This window comes from Neolamprologus multifasciatus, chromosome 11, assembly GCF_963576455.1.
Source record: "Neolamprologus multifasciatus chromosome 11, fNeoMul1.2, whole genome shotgun sequence".
NCBI classification, from domain to species: Eukaryota; Metazoa; Chordata; class Actinopteri; order Cichliformes; family Cichlidae; genus Neolamprologus; species Neolamprologus multifasciatus.
In genome coordinates, this window is record NC_140449.1 from 11,652,323 (window position 1) to 11,671,064 (window position 18,742).

General features: G+C 40.1%; 1 protein-coding gene across 3 annotated transcripts in view; it reads right to left on the reverse strand.

Annotated features, from left to right (window-relative positions):
* csmd1a (CUB and Sushi multiple domains 1a) overlaps nucleotides 1-6,941 on the reverse strand; it is an 80,724-nt gene extending 73,783 nt beyond the window's left edge. Inside the window, exon 1 of one of the 3 annotated variants that reach the window (XM_085176344.1) lies at nucleotides 6,322-6,934. In XM_085176344.1, the coding sequence (XP_085032470.1) occupies nucleotides 6,322-6,499 (178 nt within the window). In that variant the 5' untranslated portion in view covers nucleotides 6,500-6,934. Of the gene's footprint in view, nucleotides 1-6,321 lie in introns of all 3 variants that reach the window. The other 2 variants (XM_085176343.1, XM_085176342.1) reach the window with 2 other exon arrangements.
* Nucleotides 6,942-18,742: the final 11,801 nt, after the last annotated feature.

Here is an 18,742-nt window from a genome sequence, read left to right on the forward strand (position 1 = left end):
AGAGTCTCTCTCCTGTCTTTCTTTTTGTTGCTTGTTTGCTGTTATACCTCTGGATCATGAATCTTGAAGGTCTGCTATCCAATTTCATGAACTTTTCTCTTAGAGCTATCAAAAACTGTTCTCTGAGTTACAGACTTAAAGTGTTGCGTGAAAAAGAGAGAGTCATTTTTCTTCACCATAACCAGAACAGCAATTTTAGCAGACACGAATCTTAGACTGATGTCCTCAAAAAGAAGGATGTTATCTGCGTGGCTGTACTGCACCTTTACATTTCATATTGATAGAATGTGCATTATCGCAGTCCCTCACTACGCTTGTCTGCATGCTTGATGAAAGGGAAATGGGCTCCCTACAACAAAAACAGAAAAGAGGCTTCCTAGAGAATCACTATTACCTCATGAGTGTGTCACTGCAATTTGGGAAAGGGCTATGAAGTATTACATTCGGCGATTTTGAATTGCCAACCACTGAGCTGAAAAATAGTAAAATCAAATACACTGAAACATAGCTGGCACATGCATAAGTGCATGGTCACACACACACATACTCAGGTGAAAAATGGCCAAATCAAATAGACTGTCACGCTGAATCCCAGCTGGCACATGCATAAGTATGAACACACACTGTTGTGTACAGAAATAACAGCGATTGTGTGTCTGTGTGGCCTAGTTTAATAACTACTACTCTAGCTCATCGTGCTTTACTTACTTCCCAGCAGATATGGTATTTTATGGCTAGACACCAGTAGATCCTCAAAGTGCTACTGAGGCATATTGCACCTGATGCCAGACCACCGCTGTGAGAGTTGCTGTACAACACAAAACTGTGAGCCAACAACACATCTAATAGGATGCCTGTCGCTCAAGCCTCCAATCTCCCAAACAAACAATAACATCAACACTTCACTTTTCCCGAAGAGACATAAGAAAGACGCACAGGATAAGAATTTGTTTTTTATCTGGCCACTTATCTTTTCTATGTAAAACTCTTATTCAGCCTGGGCTGCCGCCTTGTAAGGTCTTTGTTTTGCAGCATATTAAAACCCAAGTTGTGTTTTAAATGGACCTAACTGATGACTTATTAATGCTTTTATGAAAAAAGCGAGTCCTGGTTCAATGGAGAAAATTGAAAGAAGAAGCATTTTGGACAAACCAGACAAACCATGTTAAACAGGCAAAGTTAAAACAAACAAACAAAAAAACAAACCCAATATGTGCAGATATGGAAATGGATGAATAACTGCTTAAAAGAAATGCAACTCTACAGGCCAGGACAAAAAGCTAAGGCAAACAGCATGACACCCTGAATTCCTTATTAGTTAATCTATGGGTTGTTTCACTATGCACAGCAGAAGCCTTATTGTGTCTTCTCGCCTGTAACACTGCATAAGAGACTTTATTTTTGAGATAAAAAGAAGTAACTTTCAGATTAAAGTATTTGTAAAGAATTCAGCAGCTTCTAAGATGCCACTCTGTGAGCATCTTGTCTCAGTTTCAGCACCAGGATGAGGTAACTAAACTGGCAGAGAATGAGAGTGGCCCAATATTTCTTTAGTAAAACAGCAAGTTATTACCACACCATGCAAACAGGTCCCTATATTACATTTTCCATACTTTTGTGTGTCTTTGCCACTGATATTTGACATCGAGTAAGACTGACAGGCCACTTGTAGTTTGTTACAAGAAATTTGTTTAATTAAGCACAGCCTCTGTGAGACCAAATATAAAGAACACAAAGCTACCTTTTGAAAAATCTAATAATTCATTTGCTAAAGGGGAAAAGCCTGTTCTTGGTCTACCTGTCTGTGTACATGGATTATATAATCTCCATGTGCTGCCTCCGAAACATTGTAAACATTGGTAGCAAATTGGTTTAGTTTATTTGAGAAAACATGCTGTAGATTCATGGTAACAGCCACTGAGCAATCTAGCTTTATAGTTAGCTTCACATTGCTTCATTTATTTTCCCAGACAGTGCTCTCCTGTCACACATCAGAACTTCAGCTGACAACCACAGACACAAACAGGTGGGCACTGAGAAAGAACATCCATGAAGACACATGCATGTGTTATGAATTTAGTACTACTGAAAATATACTGCACTGTAGAAACATTTAAGAATTATAACAAAAGATGAGAATATCATCTCTTACAATATTACCTTTTAATTGATGTGTAAGCAAAATTCTTTCAATAGTGTTTCCCAACTAGGGCCAACAACTGCAACTGTTTCCAAATTTCTTTCCCATGACTTATCTCCTTTTTTTGGTTTATTTGTTTCAAATTCAAAGAGAAATGCATGAATATTGTTAAATAAATGAAAAGTTTCTTTCAATAAGTATAACTCCAGACATTTATGAGTTTAATCCTCTCTTAAAATGGCACCTGATGTGCACAACAGGGTCCAGCTTGAATTTGTAGCTTTGACTCTCAATTTGGCCTCACCTCAACATATTGCATTTAATCTCAGCTAACGGTGAGCTGTTTATCTTCCTGAATACAAGATGTTGCCAGTCTATCTCCCCCAAGAATACTAGTTATATTAAAACAGACTTCATCAGAAGAAGCAAACTATATCCAGGCTTCACAGGGGCCTGTCAGCAACATCTAAGAGCTTGGCCCAGGCTTAAAGCCACGAGCGAGCGGCCAGTGGGTGAACTGAATATTACTTTGGTATGCCACTTGGACTATCCATTAAGATATCAGCACTGAAAGAAACATAAGAAAGCCAGAGCGTAAAATCATAGCTGTTCCAAGTTCACGTATCATCATCCAGGAAAAGAGCTTATTAACACATCCAAGTAAAATTCTCTTTTTTATTTCCCCTCAAAATTTTGGGACTCTGTAAAGTTGAGCAAATACAGACGAAACTGATTTGCAGGTCATCTAATATCCGTATTTAATTTAGCACAAAGACATCTTATTAAATGCTGGAATGTCAAACAATTTGCCCAGAATGTCTTTCCTTTACATTTGAAAGAAACAGTCAGTCTGGGGTGTCCTTCAGTAATCATCTTACTGACCTGTTGCCAGTCAGCCTAATTAGCAATGAGATGTTCTGTCAGGTCTTTACCTTTTTGTAGCACAAGTTCAATAAGTGTTTAAATAATAATAATAAAAATGCCTACATTTCAAGTATAAAATTATGTTTTTGTACAATTTACAATTCAATATAGGTTTATATGATTTAGTTAATCACTGGAATGCATATTTATTTACACACTAAACTCCATCCCAACTTTTTTGGAACTGTATGGGTTGTACTTCTTCATCTTCTTCGACCATTTTTGTGGAACTTGGAGGCAGTTGGATAATGCCCAGCATTCCCACAAGATAGAATATAATTACACAGACAAACTGTAATCCTGATTAGCCCCAGCAGCCTTCCCAGCCTGTTTACATAATCACATTGAGATAAAGTCTTCATCAAGGGCTCAGTGGCCAGATTACAGTCTGTGTAGAACCCACCTGATTACCAATAATTAGAGACTGCCCAGTATAGACTTAATAAACACACACACACACACACACACACACACACACACACACACACACACACACACACACACACACACACACACGTGATAGATAGAAGAAAATGTCAGAAATACAATGTAATCACAATAAACAGAAGCAGTGCCACACGACAGATGGACAATTTTCAACAATCTGCTCGCAATCATTAATCGTTCATTGTCTTTTCAAGGGTCCACGATACAGCCCAGTGCCTCTGTGCTCTCTTTGCCCCTTCAGCTTCCTATGAGGACACACCTTCCTAATTTTCATTTGTAAAACCCAAGCAACAAAAAATGAATGTCTGAGCAGATCTTGATATGCAAAATACCACTGAAAATTAATTAAATCCATAAAAAGTATGAATATAAAGTGAAACAGCATCCATCTGCTTCACTATTCTAATAATCATAAACACTATACGAGTAAAGGGGGCAGATGAAGCATGCTGTGCACATAACCACAGTCTGGTTCTTCAGAGCATCACCACTTACATTCACATGATATTATCCATTTCTTCTGTAAGTACAGAAGATTTATTGTTGTGAACATATTGATTGTCCACTGATCGATGAACGCATTGCGACAACCATAAAAAAACGGACAAAGGCCGCTTTTGTACCCAAGGGAAGAGAGACAGATTGTTCATTGTCAGCGCAAAGGAATTCAATTGGTGTTTGAACCAGTTATTTTTATCATCTATTTCTTCATGTTTTTAAGGACTTTATCTTTAAAACCATCACAAAAAACTTCAATGTCTACAGTTTATCCTCTTCAATTTGTATACGCAGTATTATATTCTCTTCAAGGATATGACCAAGTTGCACTGAATTTCCACAGTTAATCGAACTGCTGCAATGAGTTTTTTTTTTTTTTTTAATGAAATTGTGACATTGTATCTGTTCTGCACAACAAGTTGCAAAACTTTCATTCAACTTCACTATATATGTGCACAGTGCCAAGATTTAGACAGGTGATGGAGATACCTAAGAATCAGAACTGTGCATCACCCAGGACAGGATCCTGGCTCAAAAATAATCTAATTATAGTCACTGAAAAAGGACCTCTAGAAAAGTGCTGTTGTACAAACCCTGCCAGATAGGAGTCTTTTTTATGGCATCATTATCTTAGAAGGAGAAGTGAGTCACAGGCCAGATCTAGCAGATATCTTTTTACTTCTGCAAACACTGTGTCAACTGTCAGAGGCTGAGGAACAACAACTGTTCCATAGTTCTTCTTCCTCTCATTGCGCCGTGTCACTATTTCCTCCACTCTTTTCCAAAAGAAGATCCAGGCCTTCTCCCCTTTCCTCACGTCCTCCTCCTCCTCTCCCCCCCCCCCACGCCCTCCCCCAATTCCTGGCTGGCTGTCTCCCTAATAAGTAACAGAACTAGGAGGATTGGCAGTGGCCTCAAGGTTTGACATTGCCACAGTGTGGGTGGTGATGAAACAGCACTGTGCCCGACTCTGCTCCACTCGACTTGGCTCATTCTTGGTGGGCGCTGCTACTCTGCATGCTGCACATCTCATCCACCCCCAAGAGACAGACATTGGAATTACTCACAGGGCGAGCAATCTGCATGTAAATTAATATCTGTGAGTCCCCACATTCGGAAATAAATACATGCATGCAACAGATAGGTAGCCATTCAGTCACACGCATAAAACATCGTTAATGTGTTTTACGCAAAGACATTCAGATGTAACACATTTTGGGGGTTTGGGGAGGGGGTATTTTGTTTGCTTCTCTCTCTTTCGCTCTTTGCGTGTGATTTTAGTAAGAAATGAGAATTTCACCCAGTAGTGTGTGGTACTCAAACAGACACACTCATGCACACACACACTTCTGTTTCGACATGTAACTCCACTGCAAGGGCACGAGAATTTCATTTTTGCTTTCTGCAAATGTTTACGTGCCATTGAACAGCGGATGAGGACATGTTAATTGCAGTGGGCTAAATAAGCACTCGTCGCTTTGACTGACTTTTACAGAAGCTGTAGTGAGTGAACAGAATGAATCTAATTAAAATAAAAACAGAGAGATGACACAACCGAGCTCAAAGTCGTTTTTTAAGGACTTTATTTTGAAAACTGCTGGGAAAGTGGCATTTTACTAGTGCAGTTGTTGGTCTGACTAAATCTTGCTGATGCATATAAGAAGAAGACAGAGGGAAAATAAACTAAAGCAGCTGTTACCTCACCAGCTACATCGAGCACTGAAATGGTCAGACACAGAGACAGAGCCACCAGAATACTAAGAAGCCCACCTTACACCTGCCTGCACTGGCAACTTCGATAAATACCAGCCAACAAATTGGTTCTACACCACTTATCCTGCCTCGGTCCCTGAATGGGTTCAGTAACGTTTCTGGTGAGAAACCGGCCTGACGCAAATGTCACATAAATACTTGAAAAACTCGACCCAGAAACGATAAAATGCGCGCGGCTTTATCCCAAAAGAAAATCAAAATCTCTTAACATGATCAATCTGCGGCGCGTGCACTTGCGCCTCAACAATTCACTAGTTAGCCTACTAAGCAAAGCAGCTCACGTAGGCTATTAGAAGAAGCGTAGGCTACCGCAAGAATATCTATTGAGCGACTCTGTCAAAGCCTGCATTGAGCGCAAAACCGCCGAAATGTGTCCCTTAAAAGTCCATCCAGAGAGCCGAGGTAGGCTATTATGTGCACGTCTGTAACGTTAAAGGTTGTGATTTCTTGCACGCACGCACACATGCGCGCACGCAGACACACACCGAGGCACACCAAGCGCATTCGAAAATGCAGAGAATTGCGGCAGTGGCTCGTACCTTTCACACAAGTGAACATCAGTGAGAAGACGAGGTTCCAAAAAACAATCCCCGTTCTAATCCTCATCGTTTTGGCTTGAACAAAGTCCCGTCTGCCACATTTAACGCATCTCCTGTTGAAAACGTCCCGTAGTTCAATAGATCCGTCGTAGTATCCGTCTCTGTAAATCCCCTTCATGTTCACAACTAAAACATGTAACCTATGGCCAGTTTTCTCTTTCTGTGGGGGTTTAAGTAGATTCCCTTCTCAGAGGAGAAACAGGCAGAGCCGCCCGCCGCGCTTCGTCAGCTGATAGGAGAGAAGTGAGCAAGACTGAATTTTAGGATAGGACCACAGCAACCTGGACGAGGGCTCAACCATCTCTGTTGAGAGGGGCATCAAGTGCGAAGATCTCTGCTGGCGCGCTCTTGTGTCTGCCGTTCAACATATTTACCTTTGAATCCCTAAAAACCGGCTGAGGACGGAGAAGAGTCTGGTCTACAGTTTGAATGCTGGCTTTATCGATCGGCAATTGAGCCAGGCAGAGTGAGAGAGGAAAGGTGGCGGTGGGAGCAGGGAGGGGAGGGTGCGAGAGGGAGAGCGTCCTGTGTAAGTATGATTTGGCGGATGTGTGGGTAACAAATCATGAAGTGGGAACAGCAAGGTGTGGGTGGCATGAAGGAGGGAGGTATCTTTATGAGAAGAATGCAAATACTGAGAAAGAGTCGTACTGTATTAATGAGAGCGTGTGTGTGTGTGTGTGTGTGTGTGTGTGTGTGTGTGTGTGTGTGTGTGTGTGTGTGTTGGAGGTGGAAAGGGTGTGGGGGTGTTAGTTGAGACTCAGACAGGCAGCATCCCGTCCCGAGAGCTGATGAAAGAAATACGCTTGGTAGGCAATCCCACCATAACTCTGATTTTCATTTTGGAGATCGAGAGGAGCTGTTATTGGGAGTGATGGGGTTGGGCAATTTGCAATGCAAAGATGGAACGATGACGGCGCAAAGCGCAGCTCAGCTGCAGTGGGGCTCTTCTGCCATCTAGCTTCGGAAGAGTCGCCGACCTCTGCTTTGAAACGGACAGGAAAGGGGAAGCAGTGAAGCGAGGGGCCGTGATTGCACATAGAATGAACATCATTATGTTTGTAACACATTCGGATAGAGCTGCTTCGAGAGCGTTTAACTCCAACACACAAAGCTTCGCTTCCTATATTTATGACACATTTCCTGGATTGCAGTGAACATCCAACACCCTCAAGTTTCGACTGTGTGAGAGCAGCAGCTCTGAACAGAGCTTGGATATCAGATCGGACTCAAATCAATTGTGCATAACTTCGGTTTGAACATGGCCCAATTAACAACTGCAGTTTCAATGACCTCTATAAAAATCAATATTTCTTTCCTTATTGATTAGATTTATTTTGGTCAAATCAGCAGGGTAAGTTCATAAGAAAATTAAGAAGAAGCAAAAAAAAGAAAGAAGCTTTTAGTAGAGTAAGAGAGCTGTCCATGGTGCTGAAACTAAAAACCAGCGCCTTGTTAGGGAAAGCAACTGATGTTTTTATCATTTAAAACGACATGTCCAAAAATATTAAACTTTAATTTAATACTTAATACATACATTAATACCTTTTTAACACATTCAAACTGTTTATACAAAGAAAGAAAGAAAGAAAGAAAGAAAGAAAGAAAGAAAGAAAGAAAGAAAGAAAGGGACAAGTAAGTTTAAATCTGCATCATGATAGTCATCTCTTTTCATGTCTCCGTGTACAAGGTTAGACAGGATGAACTTCACACTCATAACCCTTCAGTCCCTTGGGAGAGCAAATGGGGAAAACAGCTTGATCCTGTTCTAATCTTCCCTAATTATTAGGCTGTAGAGGGCAATGGGATTGTTGTCCTTCAGCCAGATAAACAGCAAAAACATAATTCAGCTCTGCAGGCCAAATGGTGGGGAATCAGGATTTGTAATTACAACTCTACAAGATTTATTGGGGATTTTTGTGCTGTAAATAGCCGTAACACTTTATCGCCATCGTATTTCGTGAATTGCATTTTATTCCCTGTTTATTGTGCGTCTAAGAAATGTATTGTAGTTCTTTGTGAAAATCTTATTCTACATGTTTCTGTGGACAGCTAGATATTAATCTATCTCTTTCTACCCAATACAAACTGAATCGCTATCACAGGAGCGATAGATTTGTATCCTTGCTCCATTTCTCTGTAGAGTTGTTTATCGCAATGGTTTACGCTGCAGAGGAAAACCGCTGCATATCTGGCAGTGTGAAGTGGAAGGTCCCACATTCCCTCCTGGCATCAGAATTCTTCAGGTGTCTACAGGCTCAACAGAGGCTGCTGGGAATGCATTGAGGCACTAGGCGGCTTGTCTTCACCACTGTAATCGACAGGTGGGCCCAGGAGAGTGGGCTTCAGTCGTATTGATGCCTCTCGCCAGCTCGTCCTTGCTGCTTGATGAGCAATCAGACAGCCTCCTGCCTGATCCTCCTGTTGTTTTTGTGTGCATCTGTGGGTGTGTGCTCACCTCTGTGTATTAATAGTTCATAAATGCTAAATGGAACATGCATCCTCCTGTGTTTGCATACATCTGTGCGAGCATGGATGAGTATTCTGTGGGAATAGGGGCGCATTTGTGCTAATATTTATGGACTTAAGTTCAAAGGCATCTGCTAAAGGTACCTTTACGTACTTACTACTGGAACAAGAAGCCCGGGGGCCAGTTTACTAACCATCCAGATAATCAGTCAGCTGAATAAAAAGCCAGTCAGACTGCTCTAACTCTTAGGGACCAAATAGGTTGTTGTACTAGTGAGTATGCTCAGCATTTTCTTATTACACCTGGAAAGATTTCGGTGTCACACACAGGTCAAAGGACTCCTGCATTCCCACACGGGGCCTCGTTAGGGGGATTTCTACCATTGCAGCGTATCCCGCATTCTGTGTATGCATGAGTGCGTGCACATGTTTGAATAAAAGTGTCAAACCGCTTGTGTGCATGTAACGCATATACCCTTCAGTATGTGTCTGCTTTCATGAACACATATTGTGGTGGTATAGGCCTTGGCATTCACATCTAAGTTGGGATCTTCACGCCTGGGTTGTATTTTGTTTGCGTGTGTGTATGTGTGTCTGTATGTACTGGGGCAAAGTGCAGCTGTGAGGGCGTTGATAGAGTAAGCACCGGGGTCGGATTAGCTGACTTGACTTCCCTAGAGGAATATTTCTGAATCTGGCCTCTCTCACACTACCGCTAATCCACTGCTGGGTTCAGCTGCTCCATTGCTCTAGGTGTGCACCTACAGTACACAAGCAGCAAGGGAAAGGTAGGTGGGGCAGGTGAAAGGAGTAGAGGGAAGATATGTGTGCATGTGGGTAAGAGGGTAGAGGGGATAGAGATGGAATCAGAGTTGCCGTGTCTGTGACATTGGGTATTTTTGGGGCTCAAATAAAATCATACCAGGATTCTTTTTTTTGTTTGTTTGTTTGTTTAAGCATTCTTAGTGCTCATGGAGCCCCCCAAAAATGGCCATACATGCTTATGTGTACATTTGCATACATTTTTATGTCTTTTGTAAAGTCAGCCAACATCCCAGTGTTTCTGTGCTAAGAGATGTAGATGGTGTAGAGGAAGTGAAAGACAGAGGCCGGGGTTTATAAAGAGGCGTGTTTCTGCAGAATCAGTCGTGCGGTGTCATGTGAATCATGCAATTAAAGAAAAACAAACCTTCACGCCTAATCCTGTATCAGGTTACATGGTGGTACAGAGACAAAAATATGCATTGACAGTTTCACTGACATGCCTAGCAAGATCATCATCAGTGCAATGCTAGCACTTTAGCTCAGGGCAACACTCTGAGCTATGAGTCATGGTACATGGTCTGAATAAATATGGATAAAAAGCAACATCAAACACATCAAAACAATTTTGATCCATTTTTAGTTGAAGAAAAAGCCTCATAAAATATGAATTACACAATATTTTGTAGTTTCCCTACACAGCCTATTGCTTACACGTATACACACTCCCTCCTTTCTCACCTTTGTCAAATCCTACCACTTTTGTCTTGTTATTACATGGAAGTTTACCACATTTTGTCTTTCCCTCATTAGGCTTTATATAGGTTTCAGTCAAATCCTGGCTGACTGAGCCTGCTCATGTGCTTTGTTCACACATCTGACATTAAACATTCTTAAACCTTTTATCTTCTGAGGAAAAGTCTGAAATAGTAGGACAAGAGAGGCGGAGGCAGCTCGGGGGTGGCGATGTGCTGAGAGAGAGGAAGGGTTAAAGGTATTGATTTAGGAATGGTGTCAAACATAAAGGGGTGTGATAGAAAAGACATGTGACTATAAGAGAGTGAGAGAAAGGAAGGGCAAACAGGCAAAGGAGGGCAGGGAGGATGAATTGAGGTTGTTGGCACTGGGGGGAAAAAGACAGACGCAGGCGCAAGGGTAAAGCATTGTAATAAGCATTTGAAAAATACATGTGAGGGAGCACAGAAGCACCAGTAAAAAGGGAAATGTAATGAATACTGAATCTAAATGGATACAAAAAATATGTGTTCATGAAAGAGATAACATATTTCTGGTGATACAAGAATGATATAATATAGGGAATAGGGTGCCTTGGAGCATCGGAGTATTTTATTTTTTACATGTAAGATGAAAATCATGCATATTGTTTGTGGGTGTGTGTGTTTACACTCAGGGTCAAACTACTTAAAATGGATAATTAACAAGATGGAAAATGTTTCCAAGTTGGCAATAATTGGCAACACTACAGACAGAAAAAAATGAAGGGGAAAAAAAGTTGCTCGCCAAAGTCACTCCACTGCAGCAGACCCTACTTCAAAGATGGTCTCATCATATATTGAAATGTAAAATGAAGAGTCTGGTGATACACAGACTTAATCATATGAATAAAAGATCAAAGGGAAAATTTGCTGATTGAGAAAGAGGAGGAGAGAATAAGCAAACGCTAGCGTTTTGATCCACTCCACTGAGAAAAAAATGAGTTAAACACTTTTTTTTTTAGGAAAAAAGGTGTGTATTAGAGACTTGGAAATATGCCGAGAGCATTAATTATGCACTGGGATTATAGAGTGAGAGGTTTTTCTGACGGTCCACAAGATATGTTCATGACAGCCAAGGCTAATCACACTGCAGAATATCAGACTTAACTTTGATTATTAAGGTGTTGTGATGCTAAAATAACACCTTTAACATAGACAATTTATGCTTCAACTGCAATTATGAGGCTTTTTAATGCGTTTCTTTGCCAAAGTTCTTGCTGAAAAGAAAACATCCCATTTGAATTCCTTTAAAATACTGTTTGCATTTCTTAAGTACAACAACTGCAATCTGTTGCACCATAATTTCAAAGTACTTCAAAGCTTCATTCCTAAGTGGTGTAAGCATCACACTGGGATATTACACACAAACACACACAAAGGCATAATTCTGCAGTCTGTATAATATAATGTTCTGTGTGCCTGAGCATGCCAGACTCATGTGTATAAAAATGTGCCGGCAACCAGCTACAAGTGGGCATAGAGTTGTGTGTGCGCTCTTGGAGACACCTGCTGCAGCGGAAGCTAAAACAAAAATGGTTTTTAAGTGCTTTGGCAGGTGTTTATCTGTCTGTCTTTCTTTCTGTCATTTTCTGGACAGATTTTGCCAACACAATAGCATTCAACCACTGAAAGATACAGTCACGAACCTTTACAGGTGTGTAACTGACAACAAATTGAAAGCCAAGTTTGACTATGGGTGTGGTCCAACACTCACTGTGACATATGCGATTCTGTGGATAGTACTTTTTGCAGAGCTGAGGCAAATCGAGTATCTACTTTCCTTGTAGGCGAATGATTTTCCTGAGGCAATGAGCACATCCCGTTTCAAGTGCTGGTTCAAGGACATCTTGTTAGAGCTGACGCTCTCGATGCCATCTACTCATCCTTTTGCTCTTGAACACATTTCACTCCTCAGCTGTCATTGCCTTTGTCTTACCCATCTTCACCTTGACTTGGCTGCTGTGTGTTCTCAGGTAAGTGAAACAGTGAAACAACAGCCTAGAAATGCACTGCTTTGCCTTCAGCGAGAAACATGATGTGATATTCCATCAGCTTCTAATAACTCTTCCCCCTTTTTTATTAGAAAAAATTAAAGAAAGAATTAAAGAATATTAATTAAAGAAAAATTAATATTTATGTATTACAAAATGAATGTAAAGTGGAAAAATAATATGGTGATAGCAACTGGGCAATGTATAAAAAGCAGAACATGTACAGCAGGAGTTTGGGCTGTTGAATCATACTTGACAGTTTAAAATACCACCTACTGTTAATGTATGAGCGTCTTCAATACATTAACATTTTTTATATTTGAAAACTTGTTTGAACAAAATCAATAATAAAATAATATAAAACATGAGAACAGAAACATAAATGTTAGAATACAGTATGTATTCACTCTTAGAATCAGGTTGCTCTGTGAAACCATAACATTATGTAGACGTGAACTTAAGTTAACAACTGTTTGTTTTTAGATGTCACAGAGTAGATGAATGGTGATTTAATTAGGGATCTGATGCATGCATATACTATATATGTTGAGTGAAGCCATGTGTTGTTTTTGACAAATTAAGTTTGTGTAAATGTTGGTAAATTTAGAAAACAAACTAGGACATTTTGCAAAGACACAAATCATCTGTGCCTGAAATCCAACAGGTGGCAGCTGAACATGTTCTGGTGAAATGGCCAAAAGAGATGGGAGAAAAAAAACCCTTGAAGCCAGAAACCTTTTTATTAGCTTAGTTTTTTCTATACCGATAGAAAAAAAAGAAAAGATTTTACCTCCACAGGATTTCTGTTGCCCCCCACCCCCCGCTTTAGAGTAAGTTGTGCAAAAAATGGGTCATATTTCTGAAGCTGCTTCAAATTCATGTTTTAGTTTCCATAGACGCCAGGCAAAGCTTAATTATACACAATTACTATCTGATATGGATGTACATTAATTTTGGAGTGTTCAACAAAGCCAGGTCACCAGTCCATTGCAGGGCTAACGCAGAGAGACAAATAGACAACCATTTGAACTCACATTCACACTTACAGGTAGTTTAGAATTACCAGTTAATCTCACCCCACTAACTGCATTTCTTTGGACTGTGGGAAAAAGCCAGAGTACCCAGGCAAACATATAAACTCCACACAGAAAGGCCCCGACCTCCTTTGGATTCAAACTCAGGACCTTCTTCCTGTTGTTCCAGAAAGACAACAGTGCTAACCACTGCGTCACCAAGCTGTCACTTCATACTTAAACAAACAGTAAATAAAGCTATGATTACAAAGGTTGATGAAAATCTATTTCGTCTGTTCTATCCATAAGACTTTGAACATAAACACCAGTTTGCACACACTTTATGTCACTGGAAATTATAGTTTAAAGGTGTGGTATGGATTTTGAAGCCTTGAAATCTCACTTTACATATTAAGTGTTTAATTTTGTTTTTAGTCAGGACAAGTAACAACTAAAAATAAGCCTCAATACCCCCAAGAACAAACTACTTAAAGAGCACAACAGACTGAGCCCTTTCGGTTCTTACAGCACCTGTGTGGTCATAAAATGCTCCTTTGATCCTGAAATAGTTGAGCAAAAAAAGAATAAACATCGGTCTGAGAGGCCGGAGTGATATTCTGAGAGAGCGATTAGAGTAAGTACAGGCGAGAGTATTCATGGAGCCCTTCTTGACTTTACTGGTCTTCTCCCATCTGATGGGAAATTTGACTTTTGCGTTAACCTTTCTTTTGTTGTCACTTACTGCACCGAGTCACAGTTTCGGCAAATGGAAGGCACGACAGGTATATGAAGTAACACGGATTGTTTTGGTTATATGGAAATGGTGTGCTATTTGATTATGAAGTGTGAAGGAATTTCATTTTAGTGCAATTCAACTGGGTCTTCTAAAGTGTGCACTTTCATTTTCCCCTTTGCTTAATTACCAAATTGCAGCAATCAGACCTGATCTTCACGGTCCTGCTGTGATTGCCCTTTAAAAGACCGACTAGACTTGTTGTGTTTGATGAATAAATACTTGTGTGGGGCTGTTGGATAGGTTTGCTTTAGAGTTTATCTTTTAGTGTGTCAAAGAGTCAAAAGTGGAAACTCCCCATCGGTGGGAAAGAGCGTGGGAAAAAAAAAAAAAAACTAGTATCGGCATTACTGAGGCTTAAAATTCTGACTTAAGAAAAAATATTTGGACAGACTTTTTTTTTTAAACCTGCAAAAACAAGTTAGGAAAAGTGCAGTGTTTAACAAATTCATTAGAAATCTGTCATAAATTTGTTTAAAACTAAATATTATATTGTTATTTGTCAGGCAGAGAGCAAACTGAATTCACATTTTTATACCTAATTTGGACTGGATGCCTCTGAGAAGTCAGAAATTAACCAAGCATAACATTCGACCAATTATTTTCTGTTCAGGATGCAACTAAATAACTGTAATTTGGCATCTTAATCAAAAAATAATTAATTGGTTTACTTTTTTAAACTTTTTAGTAAAACAGTGACATTGAAAACCAATGCAAAACAGCTATAATCATGTTTTATATTAAAATATTCATTTCAGTGAAAGAGCTTGCACACTCTGGCGGATTACCCATTACAGAAACATAAGAAATTATTCTTGTAATTAGGAATATCGTTCATTTAAGTCAGCTGTGGTTTAAACCTGACACTGGTCGGGGGGTTTAATAAATGTGCTAATCACTGTATATGCGGAAAACGATGCAGTATTTTGCATTTAAGCACAGATGGTGTCAGATTCATATACACACAGTTAAACAGAGGAAAATGAAAACTATAAACAGGGCTCCTGAAAAACCAAATTCATTGAATCAGAAACTGAGGAGGGCAATGACCCCCGTGAGCCTGACAGAAAAGGAATTTGTGAAGCAATTATTCATGCCTGGCCAGTTCATTGAAAAGCATGCTGCAGCATACACAGAATCGGTTCCACGGGTGAATTTGCTGAATTTGACCATTTCGGTCATGTGCTCACTGCCTCTAGGGCCCAGTGACAAATTACAGAATGGACATCTGAATTTGCTTCCCACCCACAACCTTCCATTGTTGCTCTAATTGAGCATATCTTCTGTTCATAATCACTCTAGTGCGCCGTGTTTTGTGCTTTTGGCTCCTCCACTGTGTTGTCTCTCGAATCCAACAGAAAAAATAAGAAGTGCTGCCTGTTTTGTGCCTTCTCTTTTCTTTTGTTTTTTGTGTATTTATTGTCTTTTTCTGACTGCTGCTGCTATTTTGCATCGTGTCTGTATCTACTTCTGCTCCTTGCTGCTGAGTGTTTGTGTCCGCCTGAATATCTTCAAAACCCCAAATCCTTTTTTTTTTCATTTGAATTTCTTTTCCGCAGTGCCATCGCTCTGAATACATATTGTTTAACAAAGAAGCTGAACCACCCCCGTCATTCCTACAAACAAGACATTGGAGATATGTCACAAACTGAACAAATACATCACAGCTGTTGGAGTAAAAAGGCAGCGAGAAACTATTTAACAAAAGACTAAGATAGCACCAAAAATAATTAAAATTCATATCTTATCCATATCATTGCTTTGCGACTAACACATATTCAAGGATGCATTATTATGTATTATGAATACACGGGGAAACTCAAGCCCAAACAAAATAACACGTTTCAAAGCTGTTAGCAGTGGAAACGTTTTCAGCAAAACACAAAAAAATGACTTTTTTAGAGAGGAATGTACACATGCTGCACATTTTGTAGACTGACACAGAGGTAAATACAAGGTCCTGTTTCATGTGTCCTTCCTCAGTCTTTATAAATGTCTTTATGCTTTATGTGAAATGCTGTATTGTAGGTTTTTCTTTTTCATTTTAATCTTAATCTAATCCAGCCAGTAAACCCTGTCAGTTGTGAATAGACTTCAGTTGCAAAACCCTTTGCAACAACAAACAAACATATATATATATATATATATATATATATATATATATATATATATATATGGGGCAAAACATCTTTCAATATTTTTTTCCACAAAAGACTATGCACAAGTAAAAACACATCTAAAATCAACAAAGAAACATACAGTGGGGCAAAAAAGTATTTAGTCAGCCACTGATTGTGCAAGTTCCCCCACTTAAAATGATGACAGAGGTCAGTAATTTGCATCAGAGGTACACTTCAACTGTGAGAGACAGAATGTGAAAAAAAAATCCATGAATTCACATGGTAGGATTTGTAAAGAATTTATTCATAAATCAGGGTGGAAAATAAGTATTTGGTCACCTCAAACAAGGAAAATCCCTGGCTCTCACAGACCTGTAACGTCTTCTGTAAGAAGCTTTTCTGTCCCCCACTCGTTACCTGTATGAATGGCACCTGTTTGACCTCATCATCTGTATAAAAGACACCTGTCCACAGCCTCAACCAGTCAGACTCCAAACTCCGCCATGGCCAAGACCAAAGAGCTTTCGAAGGACACCAGGAAAAGAATTGTAGACCTGCACCAGACTGGGAAGAGTGAATCTACAATAGGCAAGCAGCTTGGTGTGAAAAAATCAACTGTGGGAGCAATCATCAGAAAATGGAAGACATACAAGACCACTGATAATCTCCCTCAATCTGGGGCTCCACGCAAGATCTCATCCCGTGGGGTCAAAATGATCATGAGAACGGTGAGCAAAGATCCCAGAACCACACGGGGGGACCTGGTGAATGACCTGCAGAGAGCTGGGACCAAAGTAACAAAGGTCACCATCAGTAACACACTACAACGGCAGGGAATCAAATCCTGCAGTGCCAGACGTGTTCCGCTGCTGAAGCCAGTGCATGTCCAGGCCCGTCTGAAGTTTGCCAGAGAGCACATGGATGATACAGCAGAGGATTGGGAGAATGTCATGTGGTCAGATGAAACCAAAGTAGAACTTTTTGGTATAAACTCAACTCGTCGTGTTTGGAGGAAGAAGAATACTGAGTTTCATCCCAAGAACACCATACCTACTGTGAAGCATGGGGGTGGAAACATCATGCTATGGGGCTGTTTTTCTGGCAAGGGGACAGGACGACTGATCCGTGTTAAGGACAGAATGAATGGAGCCAAGTATCGTGAGATTTTGAGCCAAAACCTCCTTCCATCAGTGAGAACTTTGAAGATGAAACGAGGCTGGGTCTTCCAACATGACAATGATCCAAAACACACCGCCCGGGCAGCAAAGGAGTGGCTCCGTAAGAAGCATTTGAAAGTCCTGGAGTGGCCTAGCCAGTCTCCAGACCTCAACCCCATAGAAAATCTGTGGCGGGAGTTGAAAGTCCGTGTTGCTCGGCGACAGCCCCAAAACATCACTGCTCTTGAGAAGATCTGCATGGAGGAATGGGCCAAAATACCAGCTACTGTGTGTGCAAACCTGGTAAAGACCTATAGTAAACGTTTGACCTCTGTTATTGCCAACAAAGGTTAGTTACAAAGTATTGAGTTGTAATTTTGTTATTGACCAAATACTTATTTTCCACCCTGATTTACGAATAAATTCTTTACAAATCCTACCATGTGAATTCATGGATTTTTTTTTTCACATTCTCTCTCACAGTTGAAGTGTACCTCTGGTGCAAATTACTGACCTCTGTCATCATTTTAAGTGGGGGAACTTGCACAATCGGTGGCTGACTAAATACTTTTTTGCCCCACTGTATATAGTACTGCAACTTTGTTGTCGTGCATGTCTGATGGACACACAGCTCAACAGTGACCTGCATACTTTCATTCTGACACTCTAAGCTGTGAAATTCATGCCTCTTTTTTTCTACAGTTACAGATGGTGTAAAATATGGACACATAGCAACATATAACATCTAAATACGAGTGTAAGTTGAAAAAGTAGAGTGAAAGGCTTTTAAGGCTTGTGGTGGAGGAGAATGTTCTGTTCTATAAAAAAAAAAGCAACAAGAAAAAAACTGGACTTGGAGCTGAGCTGGCTGCCATTAGTCAGACATGAAAAGTCTTTGCTGCTCTGAACTAATTCCTTTTTTTTTTTTTTTTTGCCTGTCCCGTTTGGCTCTTTTGCCATCAGAATTATTGTCTAAAGGCGAAGAAAGATGTCCGACGGATTTACTTTACCAAATTGACCATCTCAGCTTTGCCGTAATGGTCCATTTGATTCACCTTTTATTGTTTATTTTATTTTCACTTGCTGAATACGGGACAGACTTGACTGGGAGAAAGAAAAGGGAGGAAGAAAGAGGGAAAGAAAAACAGCTGAGAAGAGGGACAGGGGAGAAGGGCAAAAAACAAAAACCAACAGAATAAGCAGAAAAAAAAATACATATATCGATCACCTGGATCACCTGTTGAGAAAGAAAAAAGAGAACAAGCAGAAGAAAACGAGAG